Raw genomic sequence first — 26,153 nt, 5'->3', positions numbered from 1 at the left:
CAGTGAGGGGAAAAAGTTTAAGTGTCTGATCAGTTCAAATAATGACTCATAACATGTATGTTTGTAATGCACGTACTACAAGATTATATCATTACATAATACAGTGTACTGCCAAAAAAACCTGAAATTACGGTAGTAAGCTATTCAACCACCGTCAACCATCTGCGCTCTACCAGAAGGCCAGCTACAAGCAGAGTTTTGTAAGAATTTGTGTGAGGACTTATCCTGTTTAATATCTTTATCAATGATCTTAGGAGTAGGTGATTGTGAATAAAACTGAACAGGAGAGCACAGCTGACAATGCTCAAGGGCAAAGCTGCCAGTGTGTCTGGACTGGTCAGGAAATCAAGGAAAGCGATTATCACCCTCTCTTTAGCTCTCTGAGCAAACCACATCTCCAATACTAAATCCAGTTTTGGGTTTCAAGAACAGCAGGGATGTTTCTAACTGAGCAGGTGCGGCAGTGCTGCATAAAGATGGTCAGGGGCTGGAGCATGGCTCCTGCAGCGCTAGGGTGCTTGCCCTAAGAGGACAGGCTGCAATAACCAGGCTTGTTTAGTCTGGAGAAGAGGGGGCTTAAGGCAGACCTAACCTTTCCAATACCTACAAGGAGATCACTGACAAGACAGAGCCAGGCCACGTTTACTGAGGTGCAGGCAGGAGAACGGAAGATTAAGTATAAACCAAATATAGAGGTTTTGATTTGATGCAAGGAAGAAGCGTTCAGCCTGAGGACAGTCTAACATTGGGACAGGGTGCCAGAGGGGCTGTGCCGCCGCTGTGCTGAGCAGCCTGGTCTGGCCTCAGCACTGACCACGCTGCTGTGAGCAGGAGGCAGGACACAGGGACTCTGGACAACTTGCCCGTGCAATGCTCACGGCTGAGCACCTGCAGCACTGCCGTAACTGGACAAAGCCTCCTAATTCTCTGCAAGTACAACAGAAACGGAGCATTTAACCATACCCTTAAGGCTTAAACAGCAGTGTTGCAGAAAAAAGGCACCCCAAAATCCTAAGCCACCTCACAGTTGCAAAAATAATAATAATTTAATCTCCGTGCCCTCATATTCCCCAGAACGACGTTAAAGCTGAGGGCGGGCCCTTCAGCTTCTTTAAACGCTGTTCTCTCTTCGCGGCCATGCCAGGACAAGAGCACGCAGGCGACGAGCTGCGGCCAGCAGAGGCGACCCCAAACGCAGCCGGGCGAGCCCCAGGGCACTCGGGCCGCAGCCACCCTCCCCTGCCCGAACCGCACGGAGCGGGGCCCCGCCAGCCCCCGGCTCCGGGGTCGGTGCCTCCAGCGGCCGAAACGTGGGCTCGGCCCCGGCCCTCCCCGCCGCCCCGCGCCTGTCCCCGCTACCTGTGGCCGGCCGCCCCCGCCGCCCTCAGCCGTGCCCCGAGGCGGGCCAGCAGCGCCCAGCCCGCCATGCCGCCGCCCGGCCCGGCGCCCAAACCCTTCCGGGCCGCCGCGGAAGGGAGATGGCGGGCGGGAGGTGCTCGGCGGGGCGGGGCGGCTGCGGCGGGCGGGCGGCTCCTGTCAGCGCTGGGCTGCCCGTGTGAGGCAGGGAGCCGAGGGGAAGGGGCACGAACCGTCGTGGCCAGCTGCTGTCCCGCCTGGCTTCTTTTTTTTAACCCTGCGTCCCCGTTTTGCTTCGCCGCTGTGGTGTCTGTGTCTCTGTGTGTGGGCAGGAGGGGCTGTATGCAGCACAGACAGGGCAACTGGGCAGAATTTCGGCGTTCACCCCCAAAACTGACGCAGACAACCACCCACAGCATTCACACGCAGGCCCTGCCCTTGTGTTTACTTCTTGCCCTCTGAGCAGTGAGCTGGCGGTGTGAGCAGAAGCGAATCCCCCAAGCATGCCATCCCGCTGGTGTCCCCCTCCCCGAAGCTGGCTGCTCATCTCCACTGACACAGGGACTGCTGTGTCTTTCCCTTCCCTCCCCAGCATGGAAAACAGCAACCCCACAGGGGTACTGCTAAATTTGTGGCTCCTGGTTGGGCCCACATGCTGCTGCTCCAACAAAGACTTCTATGCCAGCAGGAGCAAGGGGTCTCAAAATGTGAAAAGTGATACTTCCCAATTTCTAAACACTGTGACAACCCCACAGTGGTGCCTACTCTACCAAAGTCCCCAGGGAGTAGCAAAATACTGTTTATCCCCATTTTAAAGATGGAGAACCAAGGCACACAGCAAGATTAAGTGACTGCCGAGTCGTGATGGATGTTTCCAGACAGAGAAGAGGGCTCCCTCGATGCTCGCTAGCCCTGCTGCCACGGTTTGGTGCTTTTCTTATCTAGCATGTTGCACAGCTGAAGTGACTGAGGATTTTGTGTGCCAGCAATTCACAAGTAATACATTTCTGGAGAGAAAAAGTTTAATGCTGTACTTCTTTTCACCTTCTTTTGGGCATGATGCAACATCAAAACTTTTCCTTTTTTTCCCTTTTTTTTTCATTTTTTCATGATGATAAACAAGCATTCAACTCTTGTCAATTTGTGTGTGGGAAGGGCAATCAGGTGGCAAACTGCCTGCACAGTAATCAGTGGGACGAGAGTTCAAGTGCCTCCTGAGCACAGTGTAAAATTCTTTCTGCACAGAAGCAGGATTTACTAACACGTTTTTGAAGAAGGATGAGAAAGAAACAGCGCCCATTAGAAAATAACCTTCCCTGCTAGTCTGCTGCCTTGAGCAGTCCTCAGAACTGCAGGACTGAGGAAATGGAAGCACTACTTTTGAACCAGCAACCTTCACAAGAGAGAAGGCACCTAGGTTTCACCTGGTCTGTGTTGGGGAGCTCCCTAACTGTGCAATGAAATGGGGAAAACAGGAAAGTGGGGCTGAGTGCAGCCAGCTAAAGGTTTGCAGTGGATGTTACGACCAAATGTGCTGCCGGCCTGACCAGTACCACTCGTAGAGCTCTCTGACTCCAGGAATATCCTCCACTGACATGCGACTCCCCCTTCTCAGCCCAGGGCTGCAGGTACAAGTAAGACCTATCAGCCAAGGAGGTTGGATGGTGTGATAAACTGTATTTTCCCTGTGGCAAATGGCACTTCCTGTATATAAAGGGGAATAAACAACCTAATAAGTGTAATCTTACCCTAGGAGTCCTCCAGCTCATCCCTTCTATTCCAAAAAAACAATGTACTGATGTTACTGATGGTTTTCTGTACTGATGTTACATGACTGAAATGTCCATGCCACTTAGCAGTAAAGGGAGTGTGTCTATAGTGCCTCTTTCACTCTGGAAAGGATAGAGATACGTTTACATCTGCATACCAGGTGTGACTGCAAGACCCACAATCCCAGGGGAGAAAGTTCACTGAATAAGCAGTCGGGTGCTTCCTGGGGGTAAGCCGTGTTCTGTTTGTGCAGCTGGAGAGCCGTGCTGAAGGAGGCAGCTCTAACTCATCAGCAACCATTTTAATGCAGTACAATAATGAGGCTCGATAAACCAGATGCCCTTCCATCACAATACCCCATGGGTAGGTAAACCCAAGGGATGTAGTTGGGTGCTGCAGACCTGCAGGGCTCTGTCAAGCACATCTGCTCAGAGCCAGGGCCTTCCATCCATGCATTTGTTGCAGTCTCACCTCTGCAACCTGGAGCAAGCCTTGGCTTAGCCCACTTTTGGATGGCCTTCAGACAGGTGAAACTGTAAACCTTTTGGCTGTCATCAGTTGTGTAACTTTGATATTTGCAGACTAAAATAAAAGACATGTTTTAAAGGTGTACAATTATTAATATTTAATTTTCTTTTCATACCTGTAGACTCTTTCATCAAATGCTATAGAATACGATATTGCTGCTCACAGTAAGAATTTTACATGGATAGGTTTTACCTTACCGTAATAAGAAATTAGCAGTGTATTAGCACTTTTTTTTTTCTTTTTATTAATAGACCTAGTTTACCCTACATAACTGAAAATATAACTCAGCTCAGTATCTAGCTCAAGAGTTATGGATGTTAATATATTTTGAGCTAATAGGGATGATGAATATCTTTGAGTATTCTGAGACTTTTGGATATTGGATTGGATTTGAGTAACAATAAAAAGGAAGGCAGGATTGCAGTAGGCAGAGAAGATATATCATCAATTACCTCAAAAGGACAATGTATAATTTATTATAAAGGAGTTTTCAGAATTTGAAATGATCCATCAAAAGTCAGTAGAAGTTTAAATTTGCATAAAATATCTACAAGAGAAATGACCACAGTTCAGCCTAAAGGGAGAATGGCCTTTCTAAGCCCTAAGTAGAAAAAAACAGGAAAAAAGGCATTTCAGTGATATATTCATATATTTAAAGACATTACTATGCACAAAGCCCATACTATCTTATTGCACTGAGTAACCTGGAGCAATGAAAATAACATTCAGAGCCTCATTAGAAATCCTTTACCATATGACTAGTTTTGTCTTCTGTGCATTTTCCTACATCATCTCACCACACTATTATGTGTTTGTTTGGCATGCTGGAATCTACATAGATTGAGGAAGATTTCCAATTGAGTTTTCAATATCATAGAAGTGTCCTTTCAATTACTTTGCGGGCTGGTGCAGGATTGCTGATCTATATCACCACTGATGATGATTTGGTTTTAAGCAGACAGCATTTATAATACGAATTGTGTGAAGTAAACAGAAAGATCTGCGGCAACTGTGATTCTCTTGAGACACACAGACCATCTACATACGTGAAAATGACTGGTGAATTATCTAGCTCAGCACACAATAACCATTGAAACCACCCGTTAATCACTGCATTTTGTGTAGTGCTGCATAATAAAAGCTCCTTGCAACACCTCTGCTGAGGACAAGCTGCAACTGCCCAATTCCATGTAACCATGAACACTTCACAAATAATTTAGCCAAGGCTTGTATGTACCAGAAGAACAATTTCTCAGTTTCCTAATTTTCTTGCTGAAATTTTTCTTTTATTTTCCTTCAGTCTAGCAAACAATAAAAGCTGGCCCCTCCTAAGCTGCCCTTTAGATCCCTAAACGCATGCGAGGGTAAAGTAATATTCTTTATGTTGGAAGAGCACCATCCTGCCTCTGAGGAACTCAAATCACGTTTCAAATACGAAACTCCCCCAGTACCATTAAGAGATATTCATGAATACGTGGCAGTGATCTTCATCTTATAGATGAGGAACCTGAGGTGCAGGAAAGTTAAACAACTTGCCCAAGATTACAAAATAAGATACGAAGAGCAAAGAACATGGAGCGCTTGATTTTTCAGTCATGTGCTTTAACAATAGAAAAATGTTCCTTCTGAGAATAGGAAAGAAAAAAGGGGGGAAATGGGAACAAGAAACTAGAGATGTTTTAGATAAGAATAAAGATACGTTGGCAGAGGAATATATGAGATATAAGGGGAAATCAAAGCATCCTCCAGCTGAAAGCTGAAATACATCCACAGAGGGGAAATGTGCATCCTCCTGCTCAAATGAACAGTCAGCCATTAAATGAAAATGTGGATTTGAGATCTATCAGTTGGGACGTCCTCACACAATTTATACCTATGACCAAGTAATACTGGCTGCTGTTCAATATCCAATCACCTGAAGAAATCTTTACTAGCAAGTGTGAAAGAGTGCACTGCAGGATATAGGTGGAGAGGAACTGAATGTGCAGCGAAGACAGCCCCATGCATCTTGGCTGTCCCATGGCCTTTACTTTATGGTACAAAATCATCCATCAAAGTTGATCCCGTGGAAGTTGCTTCTAAATGAGAGCACGGGAATTAGAGTTTTATATTATCTGCAAAGTCATTGAAAAATACATCTATCTAAAACAAAAAAAGCCTGCCCACAGGCGAGATTTTCCAAAATATTAAATGCTGGCCCAAAATGCCTTCTTCTGGAACTTGCAACAAGAATGTATTCGCTTCAATGGGAACACAACTCATCCAAAGCCATGCCTTTTGGACAATCCCACACAAATTATTTTTGGTCAAATGTTTTCTTTAACTTCTAACAAGTAACATCTTTCACTGTTGTCTTTTAGCAAATGAGGAAGCCTAAATTCAAACACTAAGAATAACGCTGATCTAACTTGTTTATTTATATATATGCATATTTCAATGGAAAAACCAACCCACTGCTAATATGTTTTTGTTTGTCCTCTTTAAAAAAGTGGCTTGACTATTCTTTTGGTACAAAATCAAGTTTTCTATCACACACAAGTGATGCATGTGTGAGAAGTTTCAAATTATTAGTTGTCATGAAATCAGGCCATGCAAAATTTCTGCTGGAAAATGTGTCACGCAGAGTTGGATATTGGGTGTGAGATTAAAAAAAACAACACACAAATGAAACAAAAAAAAGAATTCCCAGGCATAATAGATTCTAAACGTGGGTAGCCCCATTAGAAAGCCAGCCAGATCGTTTGGATTAAGTAGTTATATTTTAAGACATGCAGTCCTGGTGGATCATGCCCTCCAAGCCAGATCTGAACGCTTTGTAACAGCTGGATGTGTCAGGCTTTTGAAAAATTGCTGCTCAGGCCACATAGTGAGTGGGCATGTTTGGACACCCATGTTGCAAACCACTAATGTCAGAAATGCCCATGCTTGGAGCCAGCTATCTCCTGAAATAATTTATTACTTCTTTCTTGGAATACGGAAGTTGAAAGCAGGCAGCTTTGTGGCAGAGAGAGAAATAAAGACAACAACTGCAAAACTGTGTTGTTTTTATTTTAAACATGCAAAATACAGTTCATGCATCTGCCATTTCGAAAAATCTCTCAGTTCATAGCAGATTAAACCAAAGACATTTTGGCTATCGACTCTCAATAAATATTTCAAAATGCTTTACAGTGTAAAGATAAGAAATTTAGCAAAATTTCAACAAACCTGTATAAAAAACAGATACAGATAACTTTTTATTTCAAGGCGACATGCTGTAATGTAAAGAGTTCACTTTTTTTCTGGATGGTTTTTTCCTCATAAAAAGTTTTCGACAATACAACCGCTTAACAGATTAAAGCCTTTGGGCTACACATGCAAAAAAAAGGGTTATTTTAGTTAAAAATCACCAAAACGTGCTATTTTTTGTTTCATTTTTAAGTACAGTAGTTGTAGACAGTAGCATTTCTCTTTTTTTAATTTTGTAAAAGAGTGCAGGCAGGTTCATGGAGCTAGTGTCCTGGAAGACTCGTACTCTGACACACATTTTGGTTTTATCCCCTTGCCATTGTAATAGTCCACGACTTGGTTTGGAACTTCAGCCAAAACGCTTTTTGCTAGAGCAGCTGGGGATGCCTGCAGGAAATGGTAGAAAACACAAGTGTTAACCTGTGTCTGTGCCAGAAATGCCAGGGCTTTCAGAGGCATCGGTGCCATGAGATAAAGGCAAGAAGTATGGTACAGAAATGGAAGGCAAAAAAGACTCAAAGCGAGTGGCACTATTGCTGGAAACTCATTTTGTAGGCCGATCGGGGCATGTACCTGTAGCTGCCCAAAGTACATTAAAGCCAAAAGTGCTCTGCATGTATTTCAGATACAATTTGGACTCTTCTAAGTTCACGGCTAGGGCAACTGTTGTCCCAAACTTCTCTGCACTCTGAGAGAGCCCCATATCATGATGTGATAGTCTGCAAAGACTTCCTTGATCAGTACTCAGTGAGGGACCCTGCACAACTTCATGTTGAACATAGGTAAAAGGGAGGCCTTCGTCACCACTCTGCTCTCCAAGTTCGGGCATGGTGTTTTAATGCCTGGGGAAGTTTTTAATGTAAATAAAAATATTTTGTTTGCATTGAAATTAAATCACTGTCAAGGAAAGGTTTCATGCCTAGGCTTTGTGGAGGTTTTAAAGCTCTTCATGCAATGTATAAATGGTGGGTGTCAACCAGAGGCAGCTCCTTTAAGAACCGATGGCCCTGAGATGCAGAGATGGCCAGTGGCTTTTGCTCCAGGTGGGGAGGAGCGTTACCCCTTGGCCACATGAGAAACTGTGCCCTCTGTTGACAATGACAGTTGCTGCCTCACACACACCCTGACAATGCTTCAGTGGGGCCTGTGGATGTTTTATGGGCAACCATTAACCTGCACATGCCGCAGGGATTTTCTTCAGACCCTGTACCCATCAGTGATAGAACCGGAGCCCTGTTCTTCCATGGAGTCCCAAAAAACCACCCTTCTGCCCTGTGTTTTGGATTTGCTTGTTTCTAGAAATTTGGGTTAGAGATGATTCCAGGTCCCCTGAGCCAGCCTACCTGACTGTGCTCCCCCTGAGCCCACCACAAAAACACAGGAAAAATGCACATGCTTAAACTGCCGTGTTTATCTCCAGGTACAACACACATGGATCACAAAGTGCAGCTCAACTGATGCACGGGAACTCCTTGACCTGTGGCTGGATCACCAAGTCCTTTTTCCCACACTAATGAACACTTTCCTTCTTTCTGTATGTAATATTTTCAGCCAGGATTCAAAACTAGCATGTCGCAAAGTTGTATTGACTGACTTGGTGCGGCCTCACCTCGAGTACTGTGTGCAGTTCTGGGCACCACAGTACAAAAAGGACATTAAACTGTTGGAGAGTGTCCAGAGGAGGGCGATGAAGATGGTGAAGGGCCTAGAGGGGAAGACATATGAGGAGCGGCTGAGGTCACTGGGCCTGTTCAGCCTGGAGAAGAGGAGGCTGAGGGGGGACCTCATCGCAGTCTACAACTTCCTCGCGAGGGGGAGTGGAGAGGCAGATGACCTATTCTCCGTTATCACCAGTGACAGGACCTGTGGGAACGGTGTGAAGCTGAGGCAGGGAAAGTTTAGGCTGGACATCAGGAAGAGGTTCTTCACCGAAAGGGTGGTTGCACACTGGAACAGGCTCTCCAGTGAAGTAGTCAGTGCACCGAGCCTGTCTGAATTTAAGAAGTGTTTGGACTGTGCACTTAGTCACATGGTCTAAACTTTTGGGCAGACCTGTGCGGTGCCAGGAGTTGGACTTGATGATCCTTGTGGGTCCCTTCCAACTCGGGATATTCTATGATTCTATGATTCTATGACTTATTGCCCTGCTTTCTTTCATGGGGTTGGATCCTTATTGTTTCAGAGTCTTACAATTAGTCTCACATAGGATGTAAATGGTAAACATTTCATAGGCATGCTAAGCCACAGGTGCAGAAAGCCCATGGAGTATTATAAATTCTGCTATCAGATGTTACAGTACTACAAATACAAAGACAATGCTAGCAAAATTAGAAATACAATTATTTTTGTCTTTTGTATTTTGGTACTTTGACTCACATATGTGATTAGCAATGAAAAAAAAATGAACCAGTATTTCCAGAGTGAGACATTTATACCAAAATATTTGAGTAGGCAAAAGTCTGGAACATTTCTGCGTAAACAAACTGGCAAAGCAGAACCCATACTTGGTGCGACAGCACAACAACTGTTCCCAGGTGTTACACAGCAACAGAACCCATTTATTTTAATTCTTCAAAGTGAAATGCATGTTTTTTCACAGTTGCCCTGTTCTTGCCTAAACCTCTCCTCAGTGAAATCAGCAGAAAATACTCCTTGGAGTCAGGCAAATAACCCATTTCTACTTTACCACTGAGAACTCCTGTTTTGTTTTTTTTTAATCTCCTTCACAAATGTGGCAAAGCTTATATACCTGAACTTGCCTTTGTGCCATTTTACTAGAAATACAACCCTGTGAAAAGGGTGAAAACAGGGAGGGGGGAAAGAAGAATCCTGGGCCATCACTGCACACACAAACCCTAGCAATCAGGAAACCTTGCTCTATGTTTAAAAATGCTGGGCGGGGGCGCTTGCCACCAGTGTCACATGTGTAGTCCATCAGTGATCATGTGTGTAGTCCACATGTCTGAACATTGGGCCATCACTCATCTCTGCATCATCCTTGCAGCGCTGCCTCTCTCTTCTGATGCCACATCCAGCCTTCCTGGACAAAGGGCCAGCACTTCAGAACTGACTCTGTAAGGGCTCACGTGCAGCTGTATTACTGCCATGTAAGGAGTCAGCCGAGCTACAGGAGCTCCTTTCCTACCCGCACCTGGGTAGGCACTTCTCACCCATTGTGCAGGTGAAGTAAAAAGCCTTACACTGAGGTTTAAACTGTCTTGTTTATTGTGCCTGCAGGCTAAGAGGCTACCTGTGGCTCCACATGCTCCACATGCCTGGGGCTACTGGCTTGCCTCAGCACTTCGGTTTGAAAATGGACAACTGTTGCATTACAATGTTTCACCATGCCCATGATGTCTCTTGGTCCTGGGGATCTTTTTAGTAGGGAGCATCACCAAAATGGGGTTAAGGGTGATTTCCTGTCTAACAGTTTGGGCAACCTTTACTGTGTGTACTTTTTTTTTTGTGTGTGTGGTAAGGCACTCTCATTTCTAGACCAGATGGTGCAAAGCAGCATTTGTGTAGGTAAGAATTGGACCAATACCTTCTGAGCTAAAAACCAGTCTCAGTTCAGCAGTGCTGCCCAAGAGTTACCTTCACTGGTGAATGTTTTGCTGTAATGTTTTTGCCACTGTTTAAATGCTATGCTTGAAGAGCATCCTAGCAATAAACACCTCAAGATGAATAGTTCTCAACTGATGGCTAATACACAACAATCGGATCACCCAGCAGCAGGAAAATAATCCCCTATGACGATAATTGGTATATATTACAAATGACTGTTGATTCAGTTCTATAGCTTCACCATGCTTAATCTTTAATTACAGTGAATAGTGCAAAACATTGCCTCTTGCAGTGGTGAAGAACTATGCTTTCCACACTCATTTGTGAGGTGTTATTAAGTCACAGTTGTTAGGCTTTATAATTAAACACAATGCAGAGTGCAATACAGTCTACTTGCCGCATCACAATTGTGCACAGTAAAAATAAATTTTAAGGGCAAAAAGAATCAGCTCTTAAAATAAAACTGTGAATTAATTGAGACAGGTGGTTTTCTTCATCTACATTTCAGTATTTGTGAGCGTCACTGTTCTACAGTTTCAAGTGAAGGATGCTCATGTTGCTGGGGTGGTGATAATTATAGAGGGAAGAAACTCATTTGTGTTCAGAGAAAATATTTTCCCTTTCTTTTTTATGTTCCCCTATAGTGAAATGCACATATCACCTAATATGATAAGGGACAATTATTTTAAACAGTAATGGTTACCTTCATTTTTCAAGCCTCTGCAACTACAGATTTGCTAAGAATCAATACAATTATTAAAGCTTTACTGAAGTACTCCTGATACACTACATCATGTATGAGAAGATTAAACCCAAATAATAAAACTCTCTCTGTCTTGGGTCTTGAGCCAGTAAAACACTGAAGTGGGTCTGAAGTTTAAAGTATGTTATTATTTGTAACTGTCTGAGTTAAATACCTGTATGAGTGCTGTGGAGGATCAGAACCTTCCCTGAAGTCAATCTTACAAAATAAAAGGTATTCTGTCTACAGGTTATTTGTTAGAACATCCTTTCCCCTCATTTTGATTTTCTCAGAGGGGCAGCTTTTGGATATATTATTTCTGATCTCTTTCAACAGATATGAGCTTTTCAGTTGCAGGCTGACATGAGAACTGAAGTAATGAAAAAAATATTGTTTGGGTTGACTCCAAATGAATTCTGGTTTACTATTTCAGCAAAACAAATAAAATTGCTCACACATAACATCCCTTCTTCCGTCAATAGTAGAGGCAATATGGATTTAGGCGTAAATAAATACTTGATTTAGCAGAAAAATCTATAAGCCCTATACAACTTGACTTGTAGTCTTTCTAATGAGATCTTTCAACTTTTTTTTCTACTCAATAGCTGAACATCCCAAGTAGCAAAAATAAACACAATGTACAAAATTGACAAAATTTACAAAAGGGATGTGACTTTTAACCAAATATATCTTTTACTTAAAGCTGTCAAATGCAATATTCTGTTTTATGGTAATTCTTGTATGTGATCAAAACCAATCTGACAAAAATCCCCCAAACTTGGGGTTAAATCTGCATTTTTCCGTAAGAAAAAAATAAATTTGAATCAAAACACCATACTCATTTCTACCATGAAAAATTATTTCACTAGTTGGTAGAAAAGACATAGCCTTTTGTTTGTGCTGAGGATAAGTACGCAAGATAGCTGTGAATGTCACTTTGTTCAGAGAGATATTATTTGGGATACTTCCACAACAAAGAGATTCAACCAGAAGTGGCTGTTGTTATGGGCACTCATCCATTACACTGACATTTATTGAAATACTGGAAGATCACAATAAACAGACTAAATATCAAGTTGCATAAGATATATTGTCTTTTGCGATATACCATACACATTATCCATCTCTAAATCTGTATTATCTCCATTACTGAGACAAAGGGGGAGTAAAATATCTCTATTTAATAAGAGCAATAATTTTTTAAGATTGCTATCCTCTCTCAATACTGGGGTAGTTAATCTAAACCAGATTAAAATATGATATACTTTTCATTTGACCAATGCTTGCTATTAAAGCACACGTAGAATCACTTGCAAGTTAACACCATAGGCACAATATATTCAGCGCCCCAAGAGAACTGGAACTGTCAGTGTTAACCTATTCAATCAAGGATGATTTCAACTTTGTAATAAAGTCACAAAGCAAAACTAAAAATAACAAGTGCAGCTGGCTTCGCCAGTTCCTTGCAGAAACATATTTTTCAACTAATTGAAGGCAGGTCTAGCACTGGTTTATAAATAACTTGCCTTTTGACACTTTTGCAGTAGACTACAGTGCAGCACTACACACTTGTGATTATCCGATGAAGGAGGATCATGAGCTATGAGCAGGCCATGCTCATACTTTGTTCCAGCAGATACTTACTAGGTGACTGAGCAGCACTGTCAACACAGAAATGTATGTATCTACAATTCGGAAGCAACTCTGCAGCCATTTGGTGTGGTACCACTGATCTAATAGCACAAGGTGAGTTTTACATCATACGAGGATCCATTCTTTACATAAAGGTGAGGGAAAGGAGGAACAAGTCTCTTTCTCTTATACCTCAGTAGAGCTTGTGAAAATAAGAAGGGTGTCTAGATCTATGACAAAATTTACTTTGAAGAGAGAAAAAAGAACAACACTTGAGAAGAGGAAAATTAGGTGAAGTTTTGGAAATGGCAAAAAGAAAAAAATAATGTCATGTGGTAACAAAAAGTCCAGAAAAAAATAAACAAATGTAAGCACTGCAAACCCATATGCAGACCAAAACCAACCCAGAATTGAAAACTTCTCTGTGACAAATCCAGAGCTAACGATCAGTAGGGAATGAGAACAGTTTGGGAAGGGCACTCTCATGATGAAAATGAGTCAGTTACTCTGTGGGGTGAAAGAATTTTCAAATCCAATACTTAGGATATTCTTCCTACACAACCAGGGTGAGTAAAACACAGTAATGAAAAACAGTTGAATATAAAGGAAGGAATGAGGGAAAGAAGGGCAGAGAAAGATGGAAAAACAGAGGGAAAAGGATGGGATCAGCATTGTAAAGGAACACAATGGCCATTCCACATCTCCATATAGAGGAAAAGGACCCCGAAAAACCAAGCTGTGTGTGGGAAAGCTTCTATGGGTGAATACTGTCTGTACCTGGCTGCTGAAAGAGTCCCTGGGACAAATGCTGCAATGTAGGGCAGGTGACTGAGGAGAAAAGTACATGGCCAAAGGATTATTTCAGATTTGGCAAGTTAGTGCTGGTCTGTCACTTCTCCTCCAGAGTGTCTCCCATACCATGTTGGGCTCACACAGGAACAGCTGGCTGAAGGCACAGGGAAACTTTTAGTATCACCACTTTCTTGACTGTGTTCTTTTGCAGAATTTGGGGCAAGGTGTGGAGGAAACCAGGATGCTCTGGGTGGATAGTTCCGTCTTCGAGGACTTAGGGATCTGAATTTCAATAAGGAAACAGCCTCCTGGGGAACACTGTGAGTACGAATTCACAACCATTTCAGGTCTCTGTGGAAATGAAGGGACGGTGTACATGTATGGAAATGGAATACAATAGCCCTAACAGAACAGATGAGAAGAGAATGGACAAGAGACATCAGGAAAAATAAGTCAGGGAAATCAAACTAAAATCAGAGAGGAAATGGAGGTCCGTACTACAATTTTCCCCCATCTCTTCCTTCCCCACCTTCACCATCTCACTGATAGAGCACATTTCATTCTGTGTTTCTTTTTCCCCATTTCTGGCACAATAATGCTATTGACTTACTGAACACTCCATTTTCATCCAAAGTTAGGCCCAGCCCCAGGGCTCATTCCCTATATGTATACACGTTCACCCTTCTGCAGAATGGATGGAAAAGTCAGCTTACATGTTTGAAGTTCCTAAATGGCACGAACTGGACAATGTCTCGAAGCACAGGCTCGCCCTTGGGAGACCTCAGGATCCCATCATCGCCATCCAGCATCTGCATGTCACTAAAATCGGCGTTCCCCACCCCGACGATGATGACTGACATGGGAAGGTGAGAGGCGTGGACAATAGCCTCTCTGGTGTCAGCCATGTCTGTGATGACGCCATCCGTCAGAATCAGCAAGATGAAATATTGCTGAAGTTGTTGGATGAGAAGTAAAAATCATATCATTAGTTAATCTTCCAAAGCTGCCTGCCTTTTTCTTGTATAAAAGTGTTTCTGATAACTGTCAAACACGGACTTTTTTAAATAGAAAAGAGCGATTACAATGACTCAAGTGTTAAGTGCACTTGCCATGCAAACCTCCTCAGCTACTGATTTCTCCTCTGCTGCAGTTTGGCTGTAGTTCACATCAGTTCCAGGAGCTGGAGGGAGCCAAGGGATGCACAGTGCAGAAAAGGGGGATTCTAGCTGCTAGGGCAGGAAGAGTCAGGACTTTGGCTCAGAAGTCTGGAATAGATCTGAGATCCTCACTAGCCCTATTTTCCATCTGCTGCACAATCACTTCTGCTGACAGTTCCTGATTACATTTTTTCCCCTTGGGAACCAGTGGGACGCAGGGAGGAATGGGGTATTGAAGCGTTACAAGCTTGTAGCAGAGCTGTCAGGGAGGTTATGACAGCACTTTGCAGAGGAGCTTTGCTAACAGGCAAGTGGGATGGGTGCAGCCATCTGCAAACTGGAGGGTGACCCACTGGTGCCTGTGGGAGAAGCACCCACCACGGCAGGTCTACTGTATTCTGTAGAGCAATGGGATCCCTGAGGAGAGGAAGGTCACGTTCAGGAAGGAATATATCCATTTTCAAACACTTTATATGGAGCCCTTAAGAGAGGTTTTCTCATTCTCTAAAGAAGAGCAAGCAATTTTCTGCACCTGTCATTTCTTTCCCAATACTCCAAGGCTCACCGGACTGGAATCAAATGGGCTATTACATCTTCACTCACTAATGGGGAAAAGTAACTCTCACTTGGGTCCTTTATGAACAGCTAGGCAGCTGGAGTCATTTAACAAATGTACATTAATGAGAAAAATGTACAGGTCATAGAATTTGGTCACTCTGCATGAGCAATACCAACACACAAAGCATCATTACAGTTTATTTATATGCAGCTATATAAACTCACACAGAGTTCTGTTCATTGTCTTCTGCCGTAAGTAAAACAAAACATTAGGCAAGATAGCTTTACCTTGAAGAATTGTGATATAAACTAATTTGATCTTCAAACAAACAGAAAGTGGGGAAGCTTAGGTTTAGGAAAATGAAGCAATTTATTCGATGTGACATAATAGTTCAGAGACAGCACTGGGAACAGAGTGAGCCACCTCAAGATTAAGTAGGTATGAAAACACAAATATAGCAATTCCCCAATGTAGGAATGAGACCCTAAATAGTAACAATATACTGTAAATTGTAATGAAGTGACAATCACAAGCCCAGATTCATGAACAGAATAGTCTGGGAACTTCAGAACTTCTGCCTTAACAGGGAAGGGAAGGGAAGGGAAGGGAAGGGAAAGGGAAAGGGAAAGGGAAAGGGAAAGGGAAAGGGAAAGGGAAAGGGAAAGGGAAAGGGAAAGGGAAAGGGAAAGGGAAAGGGAAAGGGAAAGGAAAGGAAAGGAAAGGAAAGGAAAGGAAAGGAAAGGAAAGGAAAGGAAAGGAAAGGAAAGGAAAGGAAAGGAAAGGAAAGGAAAGGAAAGGAAAGGAAAGGAAAGGAAAGGAAAGGAAAGGAAAGGAAAGGAAAGGAAAGGAAAGGAAAGGAAAGGAAAGGAAAGGAAAGGAAAGGAAAGGAAAGGAAAGGAAAGGAAAGGAAAGGAAAGGAAAGGAAAGGAAAGGAAAGGAAAGGAAAGGAAAGGAAAGGAAAGGAAAGGAAAGGAAAGGAAAGGAAAGGAAAGGAAAGGAAAGGAAAGGAAAGGAAAGGAAAGGAAAGGAAAGGAAAGGAAAGGAAAGGAAAGGAAAGGAAAGAAAAGAAAAGAAAAGAAAAGAAAAGAAAAGAAAAGAAAAGAAAAGAAAAGAAAAGAAAAGAAAAGAAAAGAAAAGAAAAGAAAAGAAAAGAAAAGAAAAGAAAAGAAAAGAAAGCTTACTACATGAAGAAATCTTAGGGAAAGCTCCAGACTTGATGATGAGATGCACGTCCATGTGCAGCTCTGTTCTGTTCCTATACATAATCATTCTTCTTGCTACAGTATACGAGTTGTCTCTTACATCCTTGACTACCACAGCACTGCTCTACAATCATAAATGTCTCAAACCTACTCACTCACGTACTTTCTCCCTTTCTCGCACTCTTCCTTTCTCACATTTGTCTGGAAGGCAGGAGAAAAGTAAGCCTAACGCATTACAAAGGTGTACATTAAAAACATCATCTATGTTTAAATCTTATAGACCAAGAAATCTGGCATGGTGTTTATATCAGATGCAGACTAACAGACTTGTCTCCTGATTTTCTGAAGGCACATAACACTACGTCACTAATAGTAAATTGAAAACTCTATTACTACTGTTTTCAGAGGAATGGTTAGAAAGAGCCCCAGCTGAACAACAACAACAAAGTTTTAATACAGCCTCTGCAAGATCCTTGAAAATGTCTGTGTAGGGAAACATTCAAACTCCTCTACTGGTATAATCAACACTGCTAGGGCTTGACCCCTAAATTTTTGTAACTCTAGTCCTGCCATTTGTGTTTCCTCTGTGAAGACCTGGGTGTGTTACAGTCAAAGAGTGCTAAAAGCAGGGAACAGAACAGTGAAGGAAGAGTTCACAGTTGTGACTATCGAAGAGGTAAAGGTTAGATACACTACTCCTACCAACACAGACTCAAGTTGACTTCTGTGAAGGCAGTTAGTAAAAACTGTTAAGGCTTGATTCACATACACTGAAAGGCCCTGTTGTAGTGGCCTACAAGAGACAAAGCAAGAAAAAAACCAAACATAGCATTATGCCCTTACTGAGGCTTCCTTAGTGTTGGTCTCCTCCGATGCTGATTTTGCCACCTTCTGAATGATGGGAGCAATGTTTGTTGGGCCGTACAGCTGCAGCTTTGGAAGGCAGCTCTGATAAGCCTCCACAACACCTTGTATTCCTGGCAGGAAAAGCCACACAAAAGGCAAATAAATGTGGAGCACATCACCAATATCATGCTTATTTAAAGCATAAATAAAAGGCAGGTTCTTAATGAGTAAATTGTAAATATCACACAATTAGCAAGAACTAACAACCTCAGATAATTTCCAAGAAGCTGCTTCTAGCTGTCTTGAAGCTAGTTTGTAACATATAATTCATTATAACATACTTCCCAGCAGCTTTTAATGTCTATTTTTCAGGTATCAGCTTGCAATGCAATAGGTTTCATTCTTCTCAGTTCAAGGTGTAAGTGATCACTTGCTGATTCATGCTAAAAGGGTAGACACAAATTAGAAACCCTTCAACACTTCTCTCTCCTCTTCAGATAAATATTTATTTCTGTTTATCATGGTAGTTACCAACAAATCTACCCTTTGCACTTACAACTTAGAGCTGTCAAGAAATTCAAACATCTTTTCAAATACCTAGCTCCCTTGTGCTAGGAAAACAATTTTTCAGGGTAAATTTGCATAATTGCTCACAGGTTGAACTCAACCATGACCAAAAACTGTGAAATCTTGGAAGAAACAGAAGGATGCTTTCCAGTCTACAGAAAAAATGAGCTTTAGTCAAGAAGTTTTGATGGAGAACTAGCTATTTACGGCTTTTTCATTTCAGGATATATAGCTAGACCAGTGAGAACAGACTTCTGCTGACACACTTGACAGATCACAGAATGGGAATTGGTGTTTTCAATCATTGAGGAGAAGGATTTCTTGAAGTGATGTACATTAGCTTCCGCATTCAGAACTTCCAGCTTACCAGACCTAAAGGATTAAGAGGTCTAAAGTTGGAAAGAAAGTGATAGACTGAAGAGCTTTGTAAAGAATGCTGAAGAATGCAATGGCTTCAATAAGATCTTGAGCCAGTTTGCACTGAGACTGGCTCACTCATGAGATTTTACTCAACCGTGTTTACAGGATATATGAATGCAGATCCATTACTAACAAATCACAGGGAGCTGTAATTACTTTACAGTGATATACCCGAACGTCCTATGATGAAATGGTAGAGAACATAGTCTTCTTTATGGATAGTTACAAACATATTCTTCCATTGCAATGCTTGCAGACAAAAGAACACTCTCTAGTTACAGCCGTGATTGGCTAAAATGTAATGTCACAAAATTTCCCTTGGTAATTCCAGTGACTAAATTGAATATTGCAAAACTGGCCCTTTGTTAACTGCCAATTTTAAACCTGCTAAGGACTTCATTACATGTACTTACTGGGCTTGCATGAAGGCCTCATAAATCTTCCCTAAGCTGCTGACAAGATACACTGTTTTTTTACTTATGCATTAAAATAGTATGAGATAAAGCTTACTCCCTGTAGTCCATACAGATTTACCATGCTTTGTGTCAGGAAGTGCTTGCATCTCAGGAAGCAACATGTTCTAGAAACATCTTTTTTGTGTGCAATCTCAGTATAATATCTTTTCAAAATATCTACTTTCCTTATATATCCAAATCCAACAGAGTATGTGAGTGGCTTACCTAGTGGCTGACTTTTCTTGGACTCTTTTATTTTAGATAGAAGCAATGTGCATCATTCCTCACAATTTGTCTCTTTACATTTTTAATTGGAATCCAGTCTTCATAGCTCTAATGAAATACAGTGTATGCACGTATACATATGTGTGTAGAAGAATGCATGTAAAATGCATGCACATTTATCGCTTTCTTCTTCAGACAATAAAGACTATAAATACTAGATATAAGTGTAAATAAGTAAATACTAAATATGACTATAAACACACTATACTATAAATACTATAAATAAACTAAATATAAGACTATAAACACTAGATTTTTCTAGAATGGAAATAGTGATAGGAGAGGAAAGGTAAGAATATCCATATTTTATGTATCCCAGTGATCTTCATATCAAATATTCTCAGTTTACAACCAAGTCCTATGCATTTCTTCTGAACATACAGGTGTATCTACAATAGAGTCCAAAGAGTTATTGCAGGTTGTATGGGCGTACTGAGCTAGCCTTGTCTACAGACACTGGGTGGGTTTACTGGGGACTACAAAACCCACTCATTACCCTGATTTAATATTTATCCTATGCTGAACTCTATGCTGCTGCAGTTGCACCGGACCCAGTGTTAGGGGTACTGAGTTCAAGGTTATCTTGGCAGTGCTCACCTAAACTGCAGTTACAGGAGAGACTGTAATGCACAGGGTGGTTTACTCACCGAGCCAAGCAGGGCTCTTACCAGCTTGTACGTGACCACTCAGAAGGAAGTTTCTGCTGACCACAGGATGTCCTCATTTGCTACCATATGAGCATCAGCCTTTTTAGTAGTTTTGGTGGGTATTCATGGGAGTGGGAGATTGAAACTCCAGAAAAAGTTTCCCTCATGTAGAATTAAAAGTATACATTTTCTTAGTCAAGTAGGATATGAGGGATTAACTGGAGTACAAAACACTCGGTCCTTATTTTGATCACCCCTTTGTTCATTAAAGAGTTGACATTTTAATGTAATCCCTTTTCAATGTAGAGTGATACTTAACACTATTGTGTGTCGGTGAAAGCTCACTACTTCCACAAAGAAAGGGATTTCATTCCTCAAAAACAAATCAGACACATACTCTTTACATTGGATCCAGCCTCTGTTTCTTGGCTTGAAGCAAGATACACTTCAGCAATTTCTCTGTGTGTTTTTTTGGCAAGTATACTGAATATTACAAGCTAAATAGCATGGTCACTAAGCATTTTATCTCCCTTCCACTCTTTCCCCAAAGAGCATCCTCTCTTCACATGATGTGCTGGGGTTACTGCAACCTGTGCCACCTAATACAGTTGAGAGCATCTACAAAAATTGGAGAAACATCACAGAACAACTGGCTGTAGGAACTAATCAAGCATCCATTACAGGCAGATGATAAGCAAGCTGCAGCAGATGATTAAACAACATGTTTTCTGGTCTGTCTCCTTTTCTTGCTTTCATCCAGATGGACATTATTTTAAATGGTATAATTTAGGACACAGAAGTGCCTTTATATCTTGTAGATGTGTGTATGAATGCTCTAAAATTTCCCGCCTGGTCTGGTCTTCTTCCACGCTGCAACCCACTTCTGCAGATTCTTAGCCCTAAAAGCCCTAAAACTTTTAGGTGATGTATTAACTTCCCAGATAACTGACTCTTATGTGAAGAACAAATAAAGATTAAATGCATAATAAATACTAAGTGACATAAGCTTAGGCAAAGTTCACAGAGCAGCTCCTTCCTCTTATTTTTTTTTAAGCTCTCTCAATTCCACTGATACGTCTTCTTTTGCATACATAGGATGCATGAATAGGAAGTTCTTTACTTGCAGAGGGTTTGTCTGTCCAACCTCTGGCCTGCTGTTGGCACTATGTAAGTGTGACAGCCTTTTCAAATACCATTCAATCAATACAAATAATTATATAACAAGGTCAGCCTGATAAATGAATTAGCCTTGGATTCAAGAAAGGTAGAAAAGGGGGATTAAAAATGTTGTGATTGCATGGACGGCTAGGACCTTTTTGAGGTATGCAAAAGGTCAGAAATGTTCTGCATTTAGACCAGGAAACAAAGATACACTACATGCATAAACGTATTGTCACATAATGCTGACCACCATTAACTCAGATGTTTTAAACAGATCAGGCCCGTGTCTGTGTTCAGAAGCAGCCAAGCTAATATATTTTAAAATATGAGTTCTTTCCTTGGACAAGACAAAACCATGAGGTCTGTTCAACACCTCATTTCCACATCATCAGTGTGAATAAAATCTCAGCTTAAGCTGGCTCACAGGCTTACAGACACATCTAGACGCATGCATGTAATTTCTGCTTCTTTTAACTCCTTAAAAAACCTTAAAAGCAATGTAAAAACTGTGCAAATGTACTAAGCAGCTGTAGGATTTATGCTCAATTACATCTCAAGCATCTGACCTACAGAGGCTGGAGCAGTCCAACAATCCAAGTGTATCTACAAAGCAGGAATGCTCACTGAACCAAACACAGAGGTCTTGCATTTAAAATGTGTGAAATCTGAAATCTTTTAATGTCTCTTTTCATTGAATTGCTTGTCCTTTCTTCTCTTCCTCACTTTATTCCCCAGCATGTTAATTCTCATCTTGAACATATTCTCCTGACTATACTAGGAAGAAAACCACTAATAAGCCTGAGAAGGGCTGAAAGGAGCAGCTAGAAACTTTGAATGAGAAGTGCATTTTGAAAAACTCATTTCAGTGTTTGGAAGATAGCAGAATAAAGAAGAACAAAAACCTATGTATTTTAGACAGCAATGATCATCTGGCCAAGACTCTCAGATATGTGTTCATCTAAGATTACTTGCTTATTTAGAGAATTTTTTCCTATTATCCTCACCTTTTACAAAAGGTATGAATCCTGGCAGGAGATTCTAGAAACAGCATCGTCACTGCAGACCTCACAAATACAAGACATAAAGCAAAATCTGATACAAGAATCTGGCCCCTAACTACTGAGGATTAGTGACTGTTGCTAGAACACACCACTTTTATACTGTGTTGAAACAGGTCTCCCACTAGTCCTCAGCTGCTTCTCTGACTCTTGTGCTGGATCTCACTGGGATGACTGGCAGCAGGCTACTGATGCTATAGGTCTTGCCGAACAACTGGCTGTAAACAGAGGGAGTACTTGATTACAGAGGTGCACAGCGTGCCTTTGTCTTTGAATGTCCTGCCCTTCTTAGCTGTGCAAACTACGTTTCTGTAGCCAAAGATCTGGAATGAACCCAGAAAACATGGCTTTAGTTTTCAGCAATGCCTAGTGATTTGGGGACATGCAATGCTGATTGTCCAACATGGTGTACTTTCAATGGGACGTATTTTTCAGGACATTAATGTGTGGCACTTGCTACGGTTTCTAAAGCTAAGCCCACGGGCTTGGAATCTGTCAGGTTTTGAAGCTGTTTTCTTTAAAAACAAAACAAAACAAAACAAACATTTTGAACAATACTCAAGGGATACAATAAAAAATACAAACACATTTTGCAGACAGCAGAAAATACAACAGTTAGTCTGTTCTGGTGTGTTACCTGCACATTCTGGGTTGTCTTCATTGAAATTGATTGCAAAATCATGAGAGACCTGCCGATAAATGGAAAGAAGAGAAGACTGTAGTTGGAAAAATTATTCCAAGAGGACTTGCGGTTAAACACCCTTTATATTCTTTCTGTGTTAAACCAAAGAGATCTTTCAAGCTTTCAGCATTAAGTGTGATGTACAGTCCCAGTTGGAACTCCCCACAAAAACAAAGTACCACAAATGGAATCAAACTTGTCGATAACAACAATGAAGGAAAAAAAAAAGGAGGGGGGAACATAAAGAAAAAACACCTAAGTGTTTGAGAAATCACATAAATGTGGTGTCAGGACTGGGCTACCAATGTCAGCCACATGGGACCGATTGCTGAGGAGAGATTTAAATGCAAGCACTCTCTAGATCCACATCTCAGATTGCAGAAGAGCTAAAGCAGGTTGTGTCACAGCATTGATAGCACAAGCTCACCCCTATTCTGAATTCTCCATTCACACGTGTGAGCAATTTTTCATCTGAAGGCCATGGGATTACTGAGAAAATAATTTATTCTCCAGAGAGATCAGTGAAGTCACTTAGACCCACAGTGAAATAATAATAATGTAAGAAATGTGAGGAGCCTAAGCTGGTTAAGAAATTAGAGTAGGTTGGGGAGAAATTAATAAGAAAAAAAAAAAAAGAAAAGGATTTTTTTCCTTAAATTTAATAAACATACCATTTTCTCATACTCCAAATTTGTCTGTAATAAAATACCCCAGAGATATTTTCTAAGAGAAATGACTGTGAATGCAAAAATGTTGCTGATTTTCTAATAAAACAATATATTGTATCTTTGGTGGTTTGGGAAAATAATACAAGACTTCTGTATGCATAAATAATACAAGACAATGTAAGTCCCAGTTTCCAGGCTTCCTATATCTGTCTTCACTTAGAGATCTGCAACCACAGCACAAATCTATCGGGATTGAAACTTTACTCAGATGCACTTTCCTGGTTTTAAGGTTTGTTCTTGTCTGCTTTGCTTCCCAGATTCCTTTTTGCACCGTTCTTTGACCACTGAGAAGGCTTGATTCCTCTCAAGCTTCCTGTTATCTTCAATTGTCTTGAATGAAGCCTAACTTTTGTCTTGCAATGCACAATGTACATATATTTTTTGGTTTGCAAAAATGGATATAGCTGAGACTTGAGCAGGCAATTTGCCTATTTTTAAGTTGAGCTCAGGTATATCATTCCAGAGTAATGAGGGCAGTAATATGGCTAACTCCAATTACGTACCTTTGAGACTTTATAAGTCTCTGTAGGACATTCAGAACTGCCAGCAGTCCCAGTCATATGGAAAGAAACCTGTTTACTCCCTGTTCAATGGAACATGGATTATTTGCAGAAAGAGATTTATTTATTGGATGTCACTGTTTTATTCGCTAGTTTAGATGACTTCCATTTCTAGGACATAGACAGCACAGAAATTGATCTGTGAATAGATGCTACACACAGAACGCATCAATAGCAACCACTCTTTCCTATACTGTTTGAAAGGATTCCTTAGAGCCAGCTAACTTAAATCAGTCTAATTTTCCCCAGCGTGTAATGTCAAACGTGCCAAATGTGGTCTCTAGCTGGAACTAACCAGAAGCCTTATCATCACTGAAATGTTCATCCTAAAAGTGGCTCTTGAAGCGTACAGAACAGGAAATGCACCAACAGAACTAAACTTCAGGAATCCTCATAGAGTTCTCTGTGAAAGTCAATATTCAACCATACAAGTGGATTTGTTTACTGAGTAAGAAAGATATCAAATATATGATTACAGAGAAGTTTCTCTAAAGGTGAAGTGGTATAGATTGGCTAATTAAAGCCACAGAGAGTTTGTCATAGAGAAATAGTATTTTCCTATCATATGCTGTTCTTGCTCACAACAGTGAGGTCTATCTACCATCACTTAATAAAAGTTTAAATAAAGCGGGACTTCTACCACGATGGGAAAGGATGGAAGCAAGAACTCACCAAAGAGACGTCAGCCAGCTTGGCTCCAGCCTGGAATTTAGTATATCTACACCAAGCATCAGCTGCTTCTTTCAAAGGATTTTAAACTGATTATTCAGGCTACCCTTCTTGGCCATGGAAGACAATGCAGAAAGTCACTAGGCATGTTCTTTGTTGAGCAGGCACAGAAGAGCAGGGCTGTCAGATATGCTTCAGAGGTGCTCCAGAGCACTTCTGTCTGGCTGCTGTTGTATGTCTCTTGGCACATTTTGCCCAGCTGGTATCTGCCAGTCTCATGACCAGCTGCAGGCCAAAGGTAATTGCAGCTGTCAGGAATGGTTGTGTGGGTTTTCACTCACTGATGATTTTTGTTGTTGTTGTTGTTCAATAGCCTTTCTTTTTCCTTTAGGCTTTCTGTATTTTGTATTAACTGCATCTTAAGAGCAAGAAAGATCGTGATGCATGTATATGTATTGCAGGCTGATTCTTCCAATGTTGTGCCTCTTCAGTGATTTTATTTCTTTATTGCTAATGCATTTGAAATTATAGCAAAAGAAGCACCACAGTTCTTTTCCAGAGCCATGAATATAATATTTTATTCACACTATAAAAGCATAGGCTGAATGCTTTTGTTACTATTCTTTTTCAGGATCAGATCACACTATACAAACAATTTATATGGTTCAAAGCTATAGCACCCAGGCTATTATTTAAGAAAAATGTAGGCAACAGTTTGGTCCAATAAGAAAGCCCAAGTCTAGAATGTGTGTAAAATGATCCAAGAAATAATACTGTCTGATCAATGGCTGCTATTCTCCTAAATCAAGTGGACCTCATACACTGATACCCTTGTTCACAAAGACCAGTGTTATAATTTACCCTGAAGGTAGGAGAGGAAACAGTGAAAAAAGAAGAATTTGCTTGGTTCCCGTGCTCTCTGAAAAATATGTCAGAATGTAAACAAGATATAAGAATAATGTGAAGGAGAGATGTTCTTTGAGCAGCTCAGTGATGGTTCACAAACAGGAAATCATCACTCAGTGCAAACCAATGGCAGGTATTTTTAAAGCAGGGTTTCTCCAAATGCTCAGAACTCATTCCCCACTCTGGTATTTAAAATCAGCTGGGCTTCATCCTGCTTGTGCACCATCTCCCCTGTGGTGGCTAGAATTCAAGAGGGACCAAACCAGAAGAGACTTCAAGCACATGAGATGTACTGAAGGCATTATTGAACTCTGGCTCCTTCCTCATAGGACTGCATGGAAAGCCCAACCATGTCAGAAGCTGCACTTGGTTGACTCTTAGAAGCTTTGGATCTAACAATCAATGTTATTGTTTTAAACATGGTGCAAAATTTTTTTTTTTTTTTAGTTTAGTTAAACATGCAAGGCCTTTTGAGGATGAAGCTCAAACAACGCTGATGCCAGATGACCAAAAGTCGGTATACTAAATGACATCATTCCGATATTGAATGACACAGCCTTTATGCACTTCCAAAACTGATAAGCTAATGGGGAAAATGAGGCAAAAGTTTAAACATCTAAGATGCTGAAGACTAAGAAA

General features: G+C 41.2%; 2 protein-coding genes across 4 annotated transcripts in view; both read right to left on the bottom strand.

Moving 5' to 3' along the window:
- Positions 1 to 1,517, bottom strand: part of MRPL3 (mitochondrial ribosomal protein L3) — a 28,462-nt gene extending 26,945 nt beyond the window's left edge. The window contains exon 1 of the mRNA XM_083825880.1: positions 1,360 to 1,517. Within this exon, the coding sequence (XP_083682006.1) occupies positions 1,360 to 1,427 (68 nt within the window). The 5' untranslated portion in view covers positions 1,428 to 1,517. The remainder of the gene's footprint in view (positions 1 to 1,359) is intronic.
- A 5,164-nt stretch (positions 1,518 to 6,681) lies between these two features.
- Positions 6,682 to 26,153, bottom strand: part of CPNE4 (copine 4) — a 293,591-nt gene continuing 274,119 nt past the window's right edge. For all 3 annotated transcript variants that reach the window (XM_083825879.1, XM_083825877.1, XM_083825878.1), the window contains exons 13-16: positions 22,607 to 22,658; positions 17,374 to 17,507; positions 14,326 to 14,562; positions 6,682 to 7,269 (exon numbers count right to left, since the gene is read on the bottom strand). In XM_083825879.1, the coding sequence (XP_083682005.1) occupies positions 7,138 to 7,269; positions 14,326 to 14,562; positions 17,374 to 17,507; positions 22,607 to 22,658 (555 nt within the window). In that variant the 3' untranslated portion in view covers positions 6,682 to 7,137. The remainder of the gene's footprint in view (positions 7,270 to 14,325; positions 14,563 to 17,373; positions 17,508 to 22,606; positions 22,659 to 26,153) is intronic.

Source organism: Anser anser (assembly GCF_964211835.1).
Source record: "Anser anser genome assembly, chromosome: 2".
Lineage (NCBI taxonomy): Eukaryota > Metazoa > Chordata > Aves > Anseriformes > Anatidae > Anser > Anser anser.
Note: the sequence above shows the minus strand (reverse complement) of the source record. Positions and strands in the feature narration are given on the sequence as shown.